At 36.5% G+C, this 24,299-nt stretch overlaps 1 protein-coding gene across 9 annotated transcripts in view; it reads right to left on the bottom strand.

Annotated features, from left to right (window-relative positions):
- ATE1 (arginyltransferase 1) overlaps positions 1–24,299 on the bottom strand; it is a 232,303-nt gene that overhangs the window by 126,513 nt on the left and 81,491 nt on the right. For all 9 annotated transcript variants that reach the window (XM_058298251.1, XM_058298250.1, XM_058298255.2 and 6 more), the window contains one exon: positions 13,327–13,426. In XM_058298251.1, the coding sequence (XP_058154234.1) occupies positions 13,327–13,426 (100 nt within the window). The remainder of the gene's footprint in view (positions 1–13,326; positions 13,427–24,299) is intronic.

The raw sequence follows: 24,299 nt of genomic DNA, 5'->3' as shown, positions 1-24,299 counted from the left end.
ATAAATGGGGATGTGGCTGAAAATGGTAGTCTAGGGATGTAAATGCCAACTGACAGAATGCTGGAGAATAATCTAGGAACTGAACAGCTCAGTAAGCCAAGAGGTGGATAAGAATTGTGGTTGATGATACAGATGCAAGAGTGTCCTTTGTGAGCTAGAGCAAATGTACATCACTACTGCAGAGTGGTGGGAATGTGGAGAAGCATGGGAGAAATACAACTAGAGTGACCTATGGATTGTGGTTAGCAGTAATAATGTAATATCCTTGCATCTATGCCAAAGATGTACTTGTTGATAATGGAACAGTATGGAGAAAGTACGCCAAATGTACACTACGGATGTGGTAACAATCAGATGATATTATTTTATCTGTAACAAATGTTCTACCACAGTGTGGTGTGTTGCTAGATGGATCCTGTTTGGGAATTCTGCACATGTGCATGATTGTTGTGTAAGTTTATAATTTCTGTCATAAAAAACACATTTAAAAATAATAGGATGGGTTGGGGGAAAATACACCAATGTAAGATAAGGACTATAGTAGTAAGAATTTGACAATATTCTTTCATAATCTGTAACAAATGTCTCACAGCAATGCAAGGTGGTGGTGGAGGGTTGATGTATATGGATCCCCTGTATAATGTTATGCATGTTTGCTTTGTAAGTCCACAACTTTTACTATATACTTTTAGTTTACGTATATTCATATTTAAATAATATAAAGATAATAATAATAGGGTGAGTTGGGGGAAAATACTTTGGTTAGTAGTAATATTTTGACAATGTTCTTTAATCATCAGTTTAAAACGTTTAACAACAATGCAGGGTTTTGGTGGTAGGGTGAGTTATAAGGTTCTGTATGATGCTATGTATGTTTGTTTTGTACATTCACAATGATTGCTATACACTCACTGTTTACGTATATTTATGTGTGCGTGATATACTTCAATAAATTTTTTTAATGAAAAAAAGAATACCACACTCACAATAAGAATGAACCAATTTTGCTACATGCAATCACATAGATAAATCTCACAAATATGTTGAGTGAAACAAGCATTTAGGCTGAGTGACTCCATTTATAGAAGGTATGAAAAAAGAAGTCAGAACAGTGGTTACCTCTGGACAAAGAGAGAGTAGTTAAGGGGGATATGAGAGGGACTTGTGCTGGTAATGTTCTCTTTCTTAATCCAGGTGCTGACTGTACTTTGTGAAGATCTATTAAGCTGTGCATTTGCAATATACGCACTCCTCTATACATAAGTCACACTTCAATAACAAGCTTACTTTAAAAAGAAAAGCAAATTACAGGTAAGTAAGAAAAGAACTTACAGAAAATAAAAACTGTACTTGAGATGGGACTTTTAAATTTTTCCTAAGCCCAGATCATCAATTAGAACCAGATGTGAGGAAGGCCAGTTCCAGGCTCAGTTCTCACTCACTACTTTTCATTCACTTCCCTGTGGTATTCATGCAGAGAGATGTCTGCCTTCCACATGCAATGCATGTCAAAAAACTCACTGAGCACCCTCAAATTTGCTGGGCTCTGGCGACGGTTACAGGTAAAACATGGTTTGCTCTAGGAACTGTAAAACAGGAACCATTTCTGATCATTTTCCTTTTGCCTCAGTATCTAGCATGACATTTTAAAGTAGGCCCTCCATAAGTATTTATTAATCACATATACTTACAAACAACTAGAGCTCAAAGAGAGCTACAGGTAAAGTACTTATAAATTGGAAGCATTCACAGAACTGGAGAGATTGCCACCAGCTTCAGCACACAGGGAATAAGGCGAATGGGGGGAGATACAGAGAGAGGCTTCATAGAATAGTTGGTGTGTAAGCTTGGTCTGGAAGGGAAGATCTGACTTGCACATGCAGAGATAAGTGAAAGACACTTCAGATGCAAGAGGTACCATAAAGCAGGGAGGCAGGGACATTCAAGGGTATATAAAACAGTGCTGACAGCCAAAGAATGAATGGGCAATGGAAAGAAAAGAAGCAAACTTTTTTCTTTAGTAGTCAGGGGTAGAGCTCAGATGATAGTATTTTTCAAAAGCTCCATAATGACTGATACTTTTCAAAGGCTGGGAATCATGCAATATACACCAAGCTTTCTATTTCATTGTGGAAAACAGAGACAAGAATGAGAAATGTATAGCCCATGATTAAATGTGCTTTAGTCCCCAGTTAACATTAACCTTTAATTAATAAGCTAAACATTTTATGGTTTGCAAAAATTAAAAGTTATACATACCTTATCATAAATATGATAAGCAATGGCATTTTATGAATTTCAATTCTTAACTTCAAACTCTCAATATTGCTAAAATAAAGTTTGAGTTAATGGAAACCTGGGCAAGTTACTCATCTTGAGCTTCAATCTTCTTGTGTGTAATGAGGAGCATGAGTAGATAAACTGTTGCTGCATGATTTCTCATGCGATAATTCTGGAAACAAGAATTTGTGATGAGCACAAAAATTCCTCACCTCCCACTGTCTATATGAGGCATCACAAATCCCTTATAAAAATTGCTCTGTGGTAATTTTTACTACTGACAGCATCTCATTGTATCCCTGACATAAACAAAAGTAGATGCTGAATTTAAAAAAAAAAAAAGGATTCAGTATTTTGTTCTGCGCTGTGGGTAACTGATGAGGTCATTTGTATTCCTTTCAGCACAGCAGCAGCAAAGTCACAACCATGTGTATCACCTTAGGCTGCAGGACTGCAGTAAAATAACATTAACCAATTTCTCTGGTTAAGAAACTTTGAAAAGCTTGGGAGGTTGGGGGTTTCAGTAGCATATGATTTTGCAGATATAACTCTATACACATTTTTTTCTTTTTTCTTTTTTGTAGTTGTTGTTATAACAGTAATTGCCAAATACTGGGCAAAGTCCTATAGAAGGCCAGGGGTGCTGTTTGACCACAATCAAGCTGAGGGATTTGGCTGAAGTATGATTAATCACAGATGAATTAGCCTTTTGTTTCTTTTCTAACATTTCAGAACTCTTTCTGGTCTTTCAACTATCTAATGTCTGGCCATGTCATGATACCAAAGCAGACTGCCTAAAATCACTCTATTTACTTTGGCCTGCATACAAGTCTGGATAAGGAATTCAGTCAAAACACCTCCTTCAGATTATAGAATGGTCTTAGAATAGCACTGAGATATAACATGAAAAAAACATTTAAATTATGCCTAACACCATTTCCATATACTCCAATTTTCATTTTCAAATGGAACAGAACTGTTTCTTCAGAAATATATGGAAAGGGGTAAAAAAAAAATATTAACTAAGCTTTATATGTGAAGAATAAACATTTTGAAAGCATAGGAAAACCCATTTAAAAACTTCAGAAAACTAAATAAAATTAAACAATTTAAAGCAAAAAATAATGACTAGTTCCTTGTATAGATAGAAAAAGGAAAAGGTAAATATAAAGAAAAAATGATGACAAAATTTTGAAATGTAAAATTAATTAAATATAGGATTAATTTAGAAACGAATAATATACTAAACAAGGTGGGAAGCAGATGTGGCTCAACTGATAGAGCTTCCACCTACCATATGAGAGGACCCAGATTCAATCCCTGGGGCCTCCTAGTGAAAAAGAAGAGAAAGTGTGCCTGCGCAGTGAGCCAGTTCCCAAGTAGCGAGCTGAGTGCCCGTGCAATGAGCCACTGCCCATACACATGAGACAGCAAGAGGATGACTCAACAAAAGAGAGATGAAGATGAAGGGGTGATTCAAAGTGAAGTACAGCAGAAACCAGGAACTGAGGTGGTGTAGCTAACAGGGAACCTCTCTCCACCTCAGAGGTCCCCAGGATCGAAACCTGGTGAATCCTAGAGGAGAAAAAATGAGAATAGGAGACCAAAAGAGAAACAGACACAGAAGATGGCACAGCGAATGGATATAGACAGCAAAAACAGCAGGGTGGAGGGAGGGGGAGGGGAGGAATAAACAAACAAATGAATCTTAAAAATATATACATATATACACTAAACAAGGAGTGACAGCAAATAAAATGAAATGAATACCATGCACATCACTAGGCGCAAAATCAAAACCTGAACAATGGTTGGAAGGGCATTTTAAAAATAAAGGTTTATTCCTTACATAATAATTCAGGTTATACAGATGACATATAATAGACAGAAATTTATTTATAGTTATAAACCAACAGCTCACTTCAAATAAAAAAACTGGTTGTTAGGCAGAATGAAAAAAAAACCTCCGTTCAGGTGTTTACCCTCTGTGGTGCCATGTGCTCCAGGAAGGGGGCCCTCCCCCTATGGACACCATGTCCTAAATTCATCCCATTCTCCTTGCCAGTGACTAGGTTCAGGAACAGCTATGATGCACAATTCCGACCAGTGAAATGTGTGAAACCTGCTAGGAGGCTTCTCTGGTTTCCTTGCTCTTAAAAAGGAAACAGAAGAAGAAACGGTTCTTTTCTGATTCCAATCACTACTGCAGGCCTGTGATGCCCAAATAGGCAGCAACCACCTTGGAATGGTGAGAGAGAGGACAAGCACCACTCAGGGAAGCAGACAGGAAACAGGTCACCTTAGCAGGGTAACTCCTCCAAGGACAAACTCTTCTATATGACAATATAAGTTCTACACATTTCAACCAGTTCCTGGGTCCCCAAACTAATACTGATTTACACTAACATAGCAATAAGTCCCATTAAAATGGTCACAATTACTCCAATAATTCAGATGAGAACACAACGTATCAATTTCTGTTCATTAATGATTCTATTTACCAGCTCTCATTGAAATTTTGTGACTGTCCTGTCCCTTTCATCTAAGACTATTGCCACACAAACAAAATATCTGATTATGTAATATTTACATCATGTAACTTTCATTTCAAACACACACACACACACTAAACAATAAAACCAAAGAATCCCATAGCACATTTCATAGCACATTTAAGAGAATGTAATATACAATAATATAACTGTTAACTAGCAGACCATGAATCTCTGAGAGGAGAATTTAATGCAACACATGCTATCTATGTAACTAACTATAAAGATGAGCACATGATGATTTTCATCTCACACTATCCAGACAAGCAAAACCCACATTTGCAACCATGTTAAGAAATATCTTGCAGGCCCAAAGTCAGGTTTTTAAATGAATTCACAAAGTTGAATTCTCATAAGCTAAATGTGCACAATTCTGGCTATGACTTCACATGGAAATTAAGTGATTTTACCAAAGCTCTCTCACATTGCCATAAGAAATTTCTCAGCTTAACTCAGTTCAATTAAGGACATGAGTTGGTACAGCTCAACACAGAATGAAGATGTGATCTTCATACCTATAGCATGTGTTTCAGTCATCCACTGCTGAGTAACAAACCAACTCCAAAACTTATTGGCTTAAACAATAACATTCCTCATGACTCTGTGAATTGGCTAGAGCTCAGCTGAGTGGTTTTGCTGGTGTCACTTGAGCCTGATCATGCAGTTGCATTCAGCTAGGAGCCTGGTTGGAGCTGCAACATCCTTTCCCAGGTGGCCTCTTTCTTCAACAGAGTAGTTGGACGTTCTATAAGATGTTGGCTTCGAAGACAGAGGAAATATAAGTTGTCATTCTATTTAAGGCCTGGGTCCAGAAATACCAGATAATTACTTCCACAGTATTCTACTAGTTTAAGTGACAAGGCCAGTGCAGAGTCAAGGTGAGGATAATATAGTTTAAGTGACAAGGCCTGTACAGATTCAAGGTGAGGATAATAGACTCAACTTACTGAAGAATGGACCAGCCTGCCCAATTCCATAAAAGGAACTGATGGTAGGCACCTTTGGAAACCATTTATCAAACCATGGTCCTATCAATACATCAACTCCATCATTCTAGCATGCCTTCACGGTAGCTCAGTACCCAATTAAAAACAGTGGGGTAAAATGAGTTCCTTGGTGTATCTCAGACCTGTTAAATACTTTAATTTGCTCTACATCACAAAACAAATGTATTTTATGGCTATAAGTTAACCAGCTCAAATCTAATCAAGAAAATCCAAGTGAAACATTAATCTAGGTCACAGTTATGTGTCACGTAACTATTCATCTTTATCATTAAAACTATTCTTACTGTTTTTTAAAAGATATTCCTCTTTCCTTTAATATATTTTATAGATTTTTTCATATATATTTTACATTATGGCAAAGATATACCATTACTAATATTTTGTTTTGTTTTGTTAAAGATTTATTACCACCCCCTTATTGTTTGCGCTCGCTATCTGCTCTCTCTGTTCATTTGTTGTGTGCTCTCTGTGTCTGCTCATCTTCTCTTTAGAGGAGACACCAGGAACAGAACATGGGACCTACCATGTGGGAGAGAGGTGCTGATTACTAATACTTTGAGCACTTATTTATATACTAAGAAAGAAAATATGCTTTTAACTATTACTGCAGTTATATGCTAAATTTTCCTCCATTCACTCTAGGAAACAAAAGATTATAATTTGGAATTCATCTTCTGTGAGATTTTTTATGTTGGTCTCTAGTTCTGAACATTTACCATGCAGTGAGAAATATTCATGCTTGGGCCAATGTGCATTTTACAATTTAGAACAGCATATTTTCTGACTGTAAATTCCTACTTTTATAACCAGATGGGCTATATCATTTGCTCAAAACATTATAAAATATCCTTAACTGAACCAAAAATATCTGTGCTCCCCAGTTCCTAAAAATTACTAATCCTCACTCAAACCACAACAGAAACAATTTTCTTATACTACCGGTATAAAATTAAAATCAACATATTCTTGAGGACCACAAAAGTATTCAAACAACAAAGCCAGGAAAATACTGGTTTTACAAAATTAATACTATTCAAAAATCTTGGGGAGGTGGGTAGGGAGCTCCAGGAGTCAGTCCTTCCACCCAAACAACTATTAAACAGGCCTTAACTACAGATGCCAGAAGAACATATACAGCATCCAGGGAAGACAGGGAGGAAGAGGCTGATAAATTACAGTAAAGAAATGTAAACTGCTTGCCCCATGCGGTAGCTACGAGGGTCCATCCCCAACTCTTGCAGCAAGCCACCCTGGGACAGTCCCTGGCTAGCAGCTGCTGACAGAAAGGGGCATAAAAACTCTCTTCCCCAAGAACAGGTGCGTGCACAACCAAACACTGATGGTGGCTTTTGATTAGTGAATTTGGATTTCTGGGTCCTGGGTTTGAGGGTACCAACTATTCCTACCCTACCCTGGACAGCAGTCATTGTTTCACCCCCACTGGACCGAGGCTGTGGAGATTTAAAGACACAGGGCTTCCTCAGAGCTATGGGGGAAAGTTAGCTGAAGGGCTGCATTTGCCGGGCAGGCGTGGAAAACTCAGCTTTGGAGAGCTGTCAGAGAAGTTTTTGGTACCCTTCCTGACCCCCCCCAAAGGGACCCCTCCGTGGGTCCCTGGCTCTGTCTTGGCTGGAAAAGATCAACTTGGGAAAGTCCTCCCCAGGGTGAACAGCCTCCCAGAATTTGTCCTCCAGGCAAAAGAAGAGAAAGGAATGTAAAAACCCATAGAGGTGGAGAGTCTGGGACAAAGGCCTGTCAGCTTCAGGTACACGGGAGAGGGAGGTTTGTCCCCTGAGAAACTGAGGGACAACCAAACTCTTGTAAACAGGGGAACTCCAAAACAACAAACAAAAGACCAGCACAAAAATAGAGGCTCAGTAAGATAGGGAAAACCCTGCCAAGTGCTTTTGCCTTGGGTGGGCCTTCCTGATAGGAATGCAGAGGCTCAAGAAACCTCGGTCCTAAAACCAGCTGGTTACAAAACCAGGAAACAGGCACACCAGGGAGTCAGTCCCAGACATTAATATTTTAAAATACTATAATGTACAGTGTGCAACAAGAGAATAAGATAAAGGAACAGGAAACAATGGCCCAAAGAAAAGAAAAATATAGAAAAAAGCAACAAAGACAATGAGAATATGGACATACCAAACAAAGCCTTTTTTAAAAAAAGATTTATTTCTCCCTCATTCCCCCACCCCTCCGTTGTTCGCACTAGCTGTCTGCTCTCTATTTCTGTTCGTTATGTGCTCTCTGTGTCTGTTCATCTTCTTTTAGGAGGCACCAGGAACTGAACCTGGGACTTCCCATGTGAGAGCAAGATGACCATCACTTGAGCCACATCTGCTCCCTGCTTGTAGTGTCTCTCGTTGTGACTCTTCATTGTGTCATCTTGTTGCGTCAGCTTGCCATGTCATCCTGCCACATCAACTGCTGTCTTGCTCATCTTCTTTAGGAGGCATGGGAACTGAAACCGGGACCGTCCATGTGGGAGGCAGGTGCCCAACTACTTGAGCCATATCTGCTTCCCCAAACATGGCCTTTTTAAAAATGATCTTGAAAATGCTTAAGGAGACAAAGGAAAGCACTAAGAAAGAACTATCGGATATCAGGAAAACACTGAATGAACAATATGAGGGTCTAAGTAAAGGGACAGAAATTTTAAAAAGGAACCAAACAGAACTACTAGAGTTAAGACTACAAAAACTGAAATGAAAAATATTCAAGAGGGTTTCAGGAACAGAATGGAGCTGGTATTCAGTGAACTTAAAGACAAGAAGTTTCAAATGAGCCACGCTGAGAAGCAGAAAGAAAAAAAAAATATTACAAGTGAAAATAGCCTCAGAAAGCTAAGTACAGAACTCTCATATGGCCCAGCAATTCCATTACTGGGTATATACCAAAAAGAATTGAAAACAGGGGCTCGAACAGATATTTGCACACCAATGTTCATAGTGGCATTATTCACAACTACCAAAGATGGAAGCAACCCAAAGTGTCCATCAACCAAGGAATGGATAAACAAAATGTGGTATATACATACAATTGAACACTATTCAGTCATAAAAAGGAATGAATCTCTGATACATGCGACAACATGGATGAACCTTGAAGACATCATGTTGAGTGAAATAAGTCAGGCACAAAAAGACAAACAATGATCTCAATTGAATTGAAACAATTAGAATAAGCAAACCCATAGAGTCAGAAAATTTCCCATTTATTCAGTTAGGATGGATTCTTTACACTGAGCATGAATGTGCAAAAGAACTAATCCTGGGAAGCAGATGTGGTTCAAATGACTGGGCTTCCGTCTATCATATGGGAGGACCCAGGTTTGATCCCAGCAAGCCAGGCCTGCACGGCAAATGATGCAGCAAGATGCTGATGCAAGAAAAAAGAGAAATGCAGGGGAGAGTCAAGGCAAGACGCAACAGAAACCAGGAACTGAGGTAGCACAAGCAAAAGGGAACCTCTCTCTCACATCAGAGAGTGACTGAATCCCAGTAAAGCCTAAAGGAGAAAATGAGAAGACAAAAAAAAAAAAAGAAACAGAAGATCGCACAGCAAATGGACACAGACAGCAAAAAACAGCAGGAGGGGAGGGGAAAAAAGAACTAATCCTGTGATGTTTCAAAAAGATATATACACAAAGATGTTTGCTACAATAAAAAAGTGGCAAGAACTTAAATGTCCAGAACAGTCTCACAAATTATGATACATCCTTATATTAGAATATTTACAGTCATTTAAAATCTCAGGTATGCAAACTCAGAGTCAGGAGTGAGAATATAGGTTACCAGGGGACAGGGTTGGGGATAGGGAATAGGAAGTTAAGGCTTAAAATGTAAATGGGTCCTTCTGGAATGATGGAAATGTTTTGGTACTGGATGGGGGTCACAATACTGTGAATGCAACTAACAGCACTGAAACATATATCTGAATATGAGTAAAAGAGGAAATGTTAGAGTATAAATATATATTACAGGAACAGAATTTTAAAAATTAAAAAAAAATTTTTTTAAAAACCTTGGAATTTTATTACACAGTGAGCCCTAAGTTATACTATGGACTTTAGTTAATTGTACAACTATAAAAACGTGCTATCATCATTGAAAGAAATGTTCCACACCAATGCAAGGTGTTGGTGGTAGGATGGTGTATGGGAATCCTGTATTTTATGCATGATTATTATGTAAATCCACAACATCTCTAATAAAGGAAAAACTTAACAAAAAAGGCAAAATTTTCAAAATTTTTATCTCACAAATATCTCCAAAATCATAACTATTCTACAAACCTTCAGAATTCTCTCTCCTAAGAAGGTACAGTGTTTGTACAATATAATGAAAGATATTAAAGTTTTGTTTGAATGGTTAAATATTGTCCCAGAACTTTTTTCCAGTCTAGTTCTTTAAGTTTCAAGTGTCTCCAAATTCCAACTAATTTCCAGGTTCTAGGAATGAGAAATAGGAACGGCTGAAATCATAAGTTAGTCCTAAAATGCTTCCGACATTCTTCATTTTCTTTATTCATTATTTATGAATAACTAAAAATTGTTTAATAAACAAGAAATATTAAATTTAGTAGTAATTACCAAGAGCTATAGCCAATAATGAATATTCAAACACTGGAAAATATATCACTGAGTACTGATCAAATAATTTAACATCTGAATTTCCTAGTAAGCTAGCAGCACTACACAGAATCATGAGTTGAAACTGGACTTATTTTGCTTTCAAAACTTGGTATTCTTAGACTAGTGAAAGGCATTCATTACATATAAATTTATTAATATTTATTTTATTTATATCATTATTTACATCATTCAGATAGAACCATAAACACACACTCAGTAACTTGGCAACAACAACAAACAAGAGTGCCTATTGGCTGGCACATGCCTGTTCCCTTCTCGGCACTCCAGTCCTGGTTTCTAGAAATGTCCTTAACTGTCAGCTCCATGCGTCAGGGTTTCCACTTGATATGAGTGGATTCCTTCAAACCAGTGATGTTTCTATGTTAAAGCTTTAATTCTTGAAGGAGAATTATAATATTTACACCCAATTTCCTGATTTCTCAACTGATTTTTCTCAGGATTCATGATTAGGAAAACATGTATTTCCCAAGAAATGCCACAAAGAAATTCCCACATGGAAACATGTTAGCTTAACTCCATTTAAAAAAAAAAAAAAAAAAAATGTGCTTTAGAAGTGATTTTTATTAACCTTCACCAGGGAATGTGGATAATCAGTTACCAGTACTCCTTTTATAATGATACCCTCCCCAGGCTCTTTTAGAGATGTAAAAATTTAGTATTGCAAAACCAGGTATGATATGAAATGGCATTCAACTGTAGTAACCATGAATCATTTTGAATTGCCTAGCTTTATCCCTAAGTAAACAGAAGTATCAGTCTTAGCTTCTGATAGAACATTTGAAATAGGACCAAAGGAATAACATAGCATTCTGCCACATCCCCTGACCTGTCCTCCTCAAATTCAATGGCTCAGTTTGTGGGATAAGTAGGAATGTTACATTTGTGCTAATATATTAAAAGATCCTCTTTTCTGATTTAAATGGTCTTGAGCTAAGTATTAGTCACGCTGTCGTCAATGATGGCATGCAGCTTGGAGTACTAGCAAAACCATACCAAATTCTCCTACGTCAATGGAGTCAAATAGCCATTTCATTCAGACAACAAACATCTGGAGTTCTAACAGACTTTTTTTATCCGGAATAAATAAGGCCAATGCTTAAAGACACCCTGTGGCAAAACATAAGATTTCTTTCTGAAAAGTGCTCAATGCTGTAACACCAATCTCTAACATATACTTCAGTGCCACTTCCCTCTAAGCAAAAGACAAGTGTTTACATTTTGGGACTTTACATAAAGAAGGTAATATTGTTATCAACTAGTATTACCCTCTCCTTTGCCCCAGCATCCAACCAAGAAAGAGTAAAAACAGATTAAGACAACTGGGGAAATATGAATAGTGACTAAAAAACAGATGGCCTTTAGAAATATTTTTAATCATTTTTAGGTGTGGTGATGGCATTTTGGGTTATGTTTTCAAAATGCGCTTATCTTTTAGAACCATATACTAAAATATTTGCAGATGAAATAATATCTTGGATTTGTTCCAAAAGAATTCAAAAGAGGATGGGGTAGGGGCTGGGGGTGAAGAAAGAGATACAATAAGATAATATATTGACAATTTTTAAACTGGGTAATGGATACATGGAAGTTCAAGTAAAATTTTCTCTTCAATTTTGCAATTCTTATAATTAAAATTCTCATAATTAAAAGAACAATCTATACATATGTACATATTTATATTTTTTTATTTATATATACCATGCTCATGGCTCTAAAAGATGTCTATAATGCCCAACTGCCTAAATGCCTTAGACTAGTTTTCCAGAGCCATTGTAGTTATACTCTGGTAACCCTTTGTTCTCTCTATATGTATGAGCACTACTGCCTATGAATCCTTACTTGTAATGCTCCTTCCCCTTGAAATGTATTTTCCCATCAGCCCCACTTTGCTTGGGCCTTTGCTTCTTTTCAGTCAAATCCAATCTCAGGTATAAACCCTTTCCTCTTTCAACTCAAGTTGAACCTCTTTCTATACTACTTACCAGATTAATGTGCTGGCTTCTTTTAATTTTGGTTACTTTTATGGTGGGTGGGAAATGGAACATCAGTTACTTTACACTGTTCTATATACTTTCCAGAGTTTTTACAGGGAGCAATCAATACTTAAAAAACATTACTTCATTAAAAAGAGCAATAAAGGGTAAAACCTTGTTTTTTAAAGGAAAATTCTGAAATATATATTACAATGGATTACAAAGTAAAGGCCGTGGTTCTCATTACAGAAAGCTTAATTTCTAAGGCAGCAGAGACTACCTTAATAACCCATTCATTCTTTTTTCAAAGTTCCAAATCCTATGCTCCAAGATAAAGATTTTATTTGAGATTCATTTTTCTATAGTGAAAATCTTATAAACATTTGAAAATACTGCATTATCAGAAATATCTTGTTGCTGATTACACAGAGCTCCAGTTTTTCTGGTCTATGACTGGGTACAAAGGAAACAACTGAATGAACAGAGAAAAAAATGGGGGATGATAGAACGGTTAGGATACACGGACAAAGAGAAGGTAGATTTCTTAGGAAGTGGGACCCTAATGAAAGTTCTAGACTATCTGGGATTTTTATATATTCAATTAATTTCTACAGATTACTTCAGTAAACAAATATTTATTAAGTGTGTATGTGGCAGGCACTGTTCTAGGCAGCAAACTAGGTAGGCAATGAATATACAGGGTTCTACGAAAAGTTTAAGAATTAATAATAATTTGTGATCTACATCAGAAATATACAAGCACTTTAATACAAGAACCATGAAGCACTTACTAAAGCACTAATCTTCAACATTTGAAATCACATCAGACACATGTGAAATAAAATCAACTTTACCTTATATTTCATTTTGGAACATGAATGAATGTAGAAACCCATGTAATAGTAGCTGAGTTGAGCTGTTTTCTCATGAAGTTGCCTAGTAAAAGCAATTTCACTGCCAAAGGAAGAAGAAAAAAAATAAAGGTACAGTTAATTGTTGTTCCAGTAATCAAAGAATTATATAATTTGATGATAAATATTTGCTAAAACCTGATATGAAGTTATCAAAAAAAATCTAAATCTTAATAGAAAATTTTAAAGCACTGCAAGATGATTTTTATTACATAAACCAATAAAACTCTAAATTATTTGAGCAAATGCGCCTAAGTTCCAAGTTTCATACTTTACTGGACTAAGAGCTGATGTAAAATTCAAATCATATAAAATTAAAAGGATCTACATAATACAACTTAATACATATGTCTTGGGGTTCTCAAACAATCTGGTTTATCAGGTTAAAAGCAGTACAGAGGAAAGCGGATGTGGCTCAACTGATAGCGCATCCACCTACTATATGGAGCGTCCAGGGTTTGATATTCAGGGCCTCCTGGCCCTTGTGGTGAGCTGGCCCATGCACAGTGCTGCCACATGCAAGGAGTGCCATATCATGCAGGGGTGCCCCCCATGGAGGGGAGCTCCACACGCAAGGAGTGTGCCCCACAAGGAGAGCGACCCTGCACAAGGAAAGTGCAGTCCACCCAGGAGTGGCACCACACACAGAGAGAGCTGACGCAGCATGATGATGCAACAAAAAAGAGACACAGATTCCCAGTGCCATCTGTCAAGAGTGCAAGCAGACATAGAAGCACACGCAGTGAATGGACACAGAGAACTGACAATGGAGGGGGAAGGGAGGAAGAAATAAATAAAATCTTTAAAAAAAAAAACAGCAGTATAGAAAACTTCAGAAAACTCAAAAGTCAATACACTTCAGGAAGAAAACTGAAAGTATCACAGAATAATTAGTATGACTAATCATATGAAAATACATTCAGTGTTTTATGATGTGTGACTCCTTCACCTCAGCTAGATGCCATTTTGATATATTTTTTCCCTAAAACTAAAGGGAAGATCATATCTCACTACTGTTTCTCTATTTGTTGGCATAGGCAAAGATTACTTGAACAAAAGAAACGGTCAGGATCTTTACTGCAACGCCTATGTTTGATGTGGTTTTATTTTGTACTCAGATAAATCTTGGCACAGAATTTCATTCTACTTGCCCAGAAGAATGAATACATTTGAGCTTTAAGCAAAACTTTAATGTATTTCTAAAGAATGAGAAAAGTTTTATGTTTGTTTCTAAAGTCTTTCCTCCTTCTTATTTATTATTAATATTATTTTTTGGTAGCAATGGATGTTTAAAATTCAAGGATAAATTAATTTTTTAAATTGAATATTCTGGGGAGGAGATGTAGCTCAGATATTTGGGTCCAAGCCATCCTTATGAATGACCTGGATAACAACAGCCTCCCACCTGGTTTTCCTGTGTCCACTCTTGCCCCATCATAATTCCTGCACAGCATCCAAAAAGGTCTCTTACAATGGTATTCAGATCAGGTAATCTTCCTACATATACCTGGATAGGGTTGGTATCACAAGCTCCGAACCCCTCGCCCTATAATGACTGAGAAATTTGTCCCATCCTCACCAACACCATCCACCTCTCTACCTTCCTTGAATACCACTTGAAGCATCTTTCTCCATACCCTAGCCCTTAAGACCTTCTTTCATTTATTCCAATGGCCAAGCCAATGTCCTGCCTCAGGGCACTTGAACTTGCTAGGCCTTTACCTGGTCTTCTACCCTCGTATATTCACATGGCTGGCACCTTTCCTTCTCCCCTCAAACACTGGTGACAGAGGTCTTCCCTGACCACAGGTTCATGCCAACCACCATATTTTCATCACAGTGCCATGGAGGACCTAAAATTATGTTGTCAGTTTTCTAATTTATTAACAGCTTTGACAGCTAGATACCCTTTCTGTTTTATTCTCTTCTATGAATGGTGCCAGGACCATGAACTGTGCTCAATAAATATTTGTGAAACACACTAAATTTCTAAAATATATCTTGCTAAAAATATGTAAATAAAAATCAAGGTCGTGATCCCCAGTTCAAACATTTTTAATCTGCAGTCCAGAATACACTGGTATCTAAAAATATAAATTTATATTGATTGTAGGGTTGTTTATAAAACCAGAGAAATTGAGGAAAAATCACCTAACCAGGTTTCAATTAAATTTATTAAAATCAATGATGAAATTGGCAACTTTTAACCTACTTTCCCCAATTTTGCTTCAAAATGTCAATCTCATGGGGGTGCCAAGATGGCAGCAGAGTAAGGAGCTCCTGTAGTCAGCTCGTGATAGAGAGGACTTGGTGGTCACCAGAGCTACCTAAAGCACCTGTTTGGAGGACCCAGGAGACCAGAGAAGTATCCTGCAACATCCACCTGAAGGGAAGCCAGGTTGACAGTTTCTTTCACACAGATCAGCCTGCAGCCCGACTAGGCTTCAGTCCTGCCTCTGGCAGGGAGGAGGCTGAGGAGCCCTGCACCAGCCTATAGAGGTAACTGCAGGGAACTTTGGCTGGCATAGACTGAAAATCAGAAGTCTACCAGGGCAACTGTGGTCATCTTGGACCTGTACTGCATAGACTGCTGCCCACATTGCAGCACCATCCCTGCCCCAGGTAGGGGAAAAAGGGATGTGAAGCTTCATCAGTCTCTCTGGGCAACTATAGTCTAGGCCTGCATGTGGATTATTCCACATAGCCGTGATTCTGTCCCTACTCCTGGCAAAGGAGAAAGTTGGAAGAAACTTCGTTGGTCCCAGGTGCAATGAGGGTAGCTTGAGGCTCCCCAACTTAGAGCACCAACTGCATGCTTACCTCCTACTGCAAGGGAGAAATGATAGGAAGCCCTAAACTAGAGATAAAAACTACACCCAGAAAAAAATACTCTAGTAAGCCAGGTGCGAAGACACCAACAAAAAATTACAATCCACACCAAGAAATAGGAAGCTATGACCCAGTTAAAGGAACAAAATAAGCCTCCAGATGACATAAAGGAGTTGAGACAACTAATTATGGATGTTCAAACAAATCTCCTTAATAAATTCAATGAGATGGCTAAAGAGATTAAGGATATTAAGACACTGGATGAGCATAGAAAATTTGAAAGCATACATAGAAAAATAGCAGATCTTAAGGGAATGAAAAGTGCAATCAATGAAATTTAAAAAAACATTGGAATCATAGAATAGCAATTTTGAGAAGGCAGAAGAAAGGACTGGTGAGTTTGAAGAAATGGCCTCTGAAAGTGAACATACAAAAGAACAGATGAAGAAAAGAATGGGAAAAAATTGAACAAGGTCTCAGGGAACTAAAGGACAGCAAAAAAGGTACAAACATATGTGTCATGGGTGTCCCAGGAGAAGAGAAGGGAAAAGGGGCAGAAGGAATATTTAAAGAAATAATGGTAGAAAATCTCCCAACCCTATTGAAAGACATAGATATCCCTGTCCAAGAAGCACAAGTACTTCCATCCAAAAAAATCCAAATAGACCAACTCCAAGACACATATTCATCAGAATGTGAAAGGCCAAAAACAGAGAGAGAATTCTGAGAACAAGAGAAAAGCAATGCATAACATATAAGGGATATACAATAAGATTAAGTGCTGATTTCTCACCAGAAACCATGAGAGGCAAGAAGATAGTGGTCTGATATATTTAAGATACTACAAGAGAAAAACTTCAAGCCAAGAATCTTATATCCAGCAAGACTGTCATTCAAAAATTAGAATATTTACAGATAAACAGAAACTTAGAGAATTTCTAAGCAAGAGACCAGATTTTCAGGAAATACTAAAGGGTGTGCTAGAGCCTCAAAAGAAAAGACAGGAGAGAGGGGCCTGGAAGAGTCTACAAATGAATAATATATCAAAAAATGTAACTAAAAGGGTCAAAAGAGTGGTGAAAATAAAATATGACAGATGAAACTCAAATAGTCAGGAATAAATTTAACCAATGATGTAAAGCACTTGTATTCAGAAAACTGCAACTCAATGTTAAACAAATCAAAAGAGCCCTAAATAACTGGAAGAACATTCCATGCTCATGGACTGGAAGACTAAATATCATTAAGATGTCAATTCTACTCAAATTGATATACAGATTTAATGCACTCCTGATAAAAATTCCACCAGCATTAAAGAAAAAATTGAAAACACAATCATTAAATTTATTTGAAAGAGTAAGGAGTCCTGAATAGCCAGAAACATCATAAAAAGGAAAAGTTAACCCTCATCTCCAGACTGTAAATCATAATACCTACCTACAGTGGTAAAAACAACATGGTACAAGCCTAAAGACAGGCATAATAGACCAATGGATCCACATTTATGGTTCAGAAACAGACCCTCACAGGTATGGTCAAGTGATTTTTGACTAGCCTGTCAAACTCACACAGCTCAGGCAGAACAATTCATTCAACAAATGTGCTGAAAAAATTGGACATCCATAGCTGAAAGAAGGAAAGAGGACCCCGATCTCACACCTTATCCAAAAATTAACTCAAAATGGATCAAAAAACTAAAAATAAAAGCAAGAACCATAAAACTTCTGGAAGAAATTATTGGAAAATATCTTCAAGACCTGGTGGTAAGGGGTGGATTCTTAAAGGAGATAAGAGGAGGACTGAGTGGACTACTGATGTTTAATGTATGTACAAATTTTAATTAGCTTTACTGTAAAATTGTGGAAATGTATAGAGTGGATGGTAACACACAGTGAGTAACAGCTAGTTTATAAATGGGGATGTGACTGAAAATGATAGTCTAGTTATGTAAATGCCAAGTGACAGACTGTTAGAGAATAAACTAGGAACTGAGTAGCACACTAAACCAAGAGGTGGATGAGAATTGTGGTTGATGATACAGATGCAAGAGGGTCCTTTGTTAGCTAGAGCAAATGTATATCACTACTTCAGGGTGTTGGGAATGTGGAGAAGCATGGGAAAAATACAGCTGGAGTGACCTATGGACTGTGGTTAGTAGTAATAATATAATATTCTTGCATCTATGCAAAAGATGTACTGTGTTGATACTGAGGCAGTATGGAAAATGTGAGTCAAATGTACACTATGGACATGGTAACAATCAGATGATATTATTTTATCTGGAGCAAATGACATACCACATTGTGGTGTGTTGATGGAAGGGTGTTGTTTGGAAATTTTGCACATGTGCATGATTGTTTTATAAGTTTATGACTTCTGCCATAAATAATATATTCAAAAAATAATAATAGGGTGGGTTAGGGGAGAAACACCAAATGCAAGATAAGGACTATGATTAGTAATAAGATTTTGACAATATTCTTTCATAATTTGTAACAAACATCTCATGACAAAGTAAGATGTTGGTGGAGGGTTGATGTATGGGACCCCTGTATGATGTTATGCATATTTACTTTGTAAGTTCACAACTTTTACTACACACTTAATTATGTATGTTCATATATAAATGATATAAAGATAATAATAATAGGATTGGTTGGGGGAAAATACTTTGGTTAGTAGTAATATTTTGACAATGTTCTTTGATCATTTAGTTTAAAAGGTTTAACAATGCAAGTTACTGGTGGTAGGGTGAGGTATTATGAGAGTCCTGTATGATGTTATATATGTTTGTTTTGTAAGTTCACAACTATTATACATTTACTATTTATGTATAAGTATGAGTGAAATATTTCAATAAAAAAATAAGTCATAAAAAAAACCCAAATAGACCAACTCCGAGACATATACTAATCAGAATGTCACATGTCAAAGACAAAGAATTCTGAGAGTAGCAAGAGAAAAGCAATGCATAACATATAGAGGATACCCAGTAAGATTAAGTTCAGATTTCTCATCAGAAATCAGGGAGGCAAGAAGGCAGTGGTATGATATATTTAAGATACTATAGGAGAAAAACTGCCAGCCAAGAATTTTATACCCAGCAAGATTATCTTTTAAAAATGAGGGTGAGATTAGAATATTCACAGATAAACAGAAACTGAGAGTTTATTAAAAAAAGACCATATTTGTAGGAAATACTAAAGGGAGTGTTACAGCCTGCAAAGACAAGACAGGTGAGAGAGATCTGGAAGAGAGTCTAGAAATGACAACTGTATCAGTGACAGTAACTAGAAGTGCCAAAAATAAAATGACAGAAAAAATACAAAGATAAAAACAGATGAAATGAGAACTGCCTTTACAGTAATAACAATGAATGTTAATGGACTAAACTCCCCAATCAAAAGACACAGATTGGCACAATGGATAAGAAAATATATGCCATCTATATGCTGTCTGCAAGAGATTCACCTTAGACCCAAGAATACCAATAACTTGAAAGTGAAAGGTTGGAAAAAGATATTCCACTCATGCAGTAACCAAAAAAAAAACTGGGTTAGCTATACTTATATCAAATGATATAGACTTTAAAAGCAAAAATATTATTAGAAACTGTTATTAATAAAAGGATGATTCACCACGAAGAAATACCAATCATAAATATATATGCACCTAACTAGGATGCCCCAAGATACTTGAGGCAAACACTGGCAAAACTTAAGGAAAAATAGACATCTCTACAATAATAGTTGGAGACTTCAATACACCATTCCCAGCATTAGACAGAACATCTGGGCAGAAGATCAATAAAGAAACAGAGCTTGAGTAATATGACAGATGGACTAAACCTAATAGACATATACAGAACACTGCACCCCAAAACAGTAGAATATACATTCTTTTCAAATGCTCATGCTCTTTCTCAGATAGACTGACCATAAGCTGGGTCACAAAGCAGATCTCAATAAATTCAACAAAATCAAAATTATATGAAGTACTTTCTCTGATCATAATGGAATAAAATTGGAAATCAACAAGTGGCAAAAAAAGGGAAAATTCACTTATATATGGAGATTAAACAACACACTCTTAAATAATCAGTGGATCAAAGAAGAAATTTCAAGAGAAATCAATAAATATCTTGAGACAAATGACAATGAGAATACAACATATCAGAACCTATGGGATGCCACAAAGGTAGTGCTGAGAGGAAAATTTATGGTTCCCAATGTTTACATTAAAAAAGAAGAAACAGCTAAAATCAATGACTTAACTACACAGCTGGAGAAACAGCAAACTAACTAGAAAAAGAACAGCAAACTAACCCCCAAGCAAGTAGAAGGAAAGAAATAACAAAGAGCAAAGCAGAAATAAATGAAATTGATAACAAAAAAAAATAGAGAAAATTAACAAAATCAAAAATTGGTTCTTCAAGAAGATTAACAAAATCAACAAACCCTTATCTAGACTGACTAAGAAAAAAGAGAAGATGCAAATAAATGAAATAAAAAATGAAAAGGGGAACATTACTACTGACCCCACAGAAATGAGATCATAAGAAGATACTATGAACAACTTCATGCTAAAAAATCTGACAATGTAGATGAAATGGAAAAATTCCTAGGAATGTATAAACATCCTAGCACTGATGCTAGAAGAAATAGATGACCTCAACAAACTATCACAAGAGATTGAAACAGTCATCAAACAGCTCCCCAAAATGAAAAGCCCAGGACCAGACGGTTTCACAGGTGAGTTCTACCAAGCATTCAAAGATGATTTAATACCAATCTTACTGAAGCTCTTCTAAAGATCTGAACAAGAAGGAATGCTACCAAACTCATTCTATGAAGCCAATATCACTCTAATACCAAAGCCAGATAAAGATATTACAGAAAAAGAAAATTACAGACCCATTTCTCTAATGAATACAGATGCAAAAATCCTCTATAAAATACTTGCTAAACGAATCCAACAACACATTGGAAGAATTATCCATCATGATCAAGTAGGTTTTATACCAGGCATGCAAGGCTGTTTCAACACAAGAAAATCAATCAGCCTAATACAACACATTAATAAATCAAAGAAGAAAAATCACATAATCTAATCAACTGACACAGAAAAGACATCTGACAAAATACAGCATGCTTTCTTGATAAAAATACTACAAAAAATAGGAATTGAATGGAACTTTCTCAACATGATAAAGGCCATATATGAAAAACCCACAGCTAACATTGTACTCAATGGCGAAAGACTGAAAGCTTTCCTGTTGAGATCAGGGACAAGAAAAGGATGCCCACTGTCACCACTGTTGTTCAATATAGTGCTAGAAGTTCTAGCTAAAGCAATCAAGCAAGAAAAAGAAATAAAAGGCATCCAAATTGGAAAGGAAGAATTAAAACTTTCACTATTGGCAGATGATATGATTGTATATCTAGAAAGTTCCAAAAAATCTACAACAAAGCTGCTAGAGCTAATAAATGATTTCAATAGAGTGTCAGGATACAAGATCAATACGTAAAAATCAGTGGCATTTCTATACACTAATAATGTGCAATCTGAGGAGAAAGTCTGGAAAAAAATTCCATTTACAATAGTAACTAAAATAATCAAATATTTAGGAATAAACTTAACCAAGAATGCAAAGCACTTGTATTCAGAAAACTATAATGCATTACTAAAAGAAATAAAAAATGACCTAAATAATTGGAAGAACATTTCATGCTCATGGACTGGAAGACTAAAGATCATTAAGATGTCAATTCTACCCAAACTGATATACAGATTCAATGCCATCCCAATAAAAATTCCACCAGCATTTTTTAAGCAAATGAAAAATACAATTATCAAATTTATCTGGAAGGATAAGAGGCCTGGAATAGCCAGAAACATCTTAAAAAAGAAGTGAAGTTGGAGGACTCTCACTTCCAGACTTTAAATCATATTACCTAGCTGCAGTGATAAAAACAGCATGGTATTGGCATAAAGATAGACACATGGACCAATGGAACTGAACTGATGGTTCAGAAACAGACCCTCACATCTATGTCCAAGTGATTTTTGGAAAGTCTGTCAAGCTCACCTAGTTGGGGCAGAACAGTTTATTCAACAAATTGTATCGGGTGAACTGGATATCCATAGTCAAAAGAAAGAAAGAAGACCCCTATCTCACACATCATACAAAAATTAACTCAAAATGGATCAAAGACCTAAATATAAAAGGAAGTACAATAAAGCTCCTAGAAGAAAATCTAGGCAAACATCTTCAAGACCTGGTGATAGGTAGTGGATTCTTAAACATTACACCAAAAGCACAAGAAACAAAAGAAAACATGGATAAATGGGACCTCCTCAAACTTAAACACTTTTGTGATCCAAAGGACTTCATCGAAAAGGTGGAAAGGCAGCCCAATCAATGGGAGAAAATATTTGGAAATCACTTATCTGGCAAGAGTTTGATTTCCATTCTATAAAAAGAGATCATATAACTCAACAATAAAAGAGCAAGCAATCCAATTTAAAAATGAGCAAAAGATTCAAACAGACATTTCTCCAAGGAGGAAATACAAATGGCCAAAAGCACATGAAAAAATGTTCCATATCATTAGCTATTAGGGAAATGCAAATTAAAACAACAATGAGATATCATCTAACTCCACACAGAATGGCCTTTATTAAAAAAATAGACAATAATAAGTGGAGAGGATGTGGAAAAAAAGGAACACTCCTTCACTGTTGGTGGGAGAGTAAAACAGTGCAGCCTCTGTGGAAGTCAGTTGGTGGTTCCTCAGGAGGCTAAATATAGAACTGCTATATGATTCAGCAATTCCTCTACTAGCAATATATCCAGAAGAACTAAAAACTATGACATGAATAGACATCTGCACACCGATGTTCATAGCGACATTATTCAGAATTGCCAAAAGATGGAAACAACCCAAGTGTCCATCCACCAATGAGTGGATAAACAAAATGCGGTATATACATACCATGGAACACTATGTTGCAGTAAGAAGAAATGCAATTGGGACACATGTGATAACATGGATGAGTCTTGAAGACATTATACTAAGCGAAGTAAGCCAGACACAAAAGGACAAATATTGCATGGTCTCATTAATATGAACTAAATACAAATAATAAACACATGGAATTAAAACCTAGAGTCTAGGTTAAGAGGTAAAAGGAAGGTTGAGAAGAACTAATGATGCTTAATGTATGCAGAAGTTTTAATAACTTGACTGTAAACGTGTGGAAATGGATAGAGCTGATGGTAACACATTATATTGAGTAACAACTGGTTTATAAATGGGATTGTGGCTGAAAACGGTAGTCTGAGGAAGTAAATTTCAACAGAAAGAAAGCTAACAAATAATCTAGGGACTGAATAACACAGTGAACCCAAAGGTGTATAAGGATAGTAGTTAAGGGTAAAAATGCAGGAGAGCCCTTCTGTGAGCTAGAGCAGATGTACATCACTATTGCGGGCTGATGGGAATATGGAGAAGCATGGGAGAACTACAATTTGTGGTTAACAGCAATACTATAATATTCTTGCATCAATGCCAAAGCTGTACTGTGTTGATAATAGAGGTGTATGGGAAAAGTGTGCCAAATGTATGCTATGGACCATGACTGGTGATAATGTTTGATGATATTATCTCATAATCTGTAACAAATGTTCCCCCATGGTGTGATGTTGTATGGGAAATCTACACATCTGTATGACTGTTCTACAAGTTCACAACGTCTGTAACAAAAATATGTTTTTTTTTAAAAATAGTGTGGGTTGGAGGAAAAATACACCAAATGTAAGATAAGAACTATAGTTGGCAGTAATATTTTGACGATGCTCTTGCATAATTTGTAACAAATGCTTCACAACAATGCAAACTGTTGGTGGAAGGGTGATGTATGAGACCCTGTGTGATGTTATGTATGTCTATTTTGTAAGTTCACAATCTTTACTATACACAGATTGTTTATGCATGCTCATGTATGAATGATATATTTCAATTAAAAATTTTTTAAAAAGTCAATCTCCCAGCTGCTTTTCTCTTCTATAAAGTCAGTAACTCAAG

Source organism: Dasypus novemcinctus, chromosome 6 (assembly GCF_030445035.2).
Source record: "Dasypus novemcinctus isolate mDasNov1 chromosome 6, mDasNov1.1.hap2, whole genome shotgun sequence".
NCBI classification, from domain to species: domain Eukaryota; kingdom Metazoa; phylum Chordata; class Mammalia; order Cingulata; family Dasypodidae; genus Dasypus; species Dasypus novemcinctus.
Note: the sequence above shows the minus strand (reverse complement) of the source record. Positions and strands in the feature narration are given on the sequence as shown.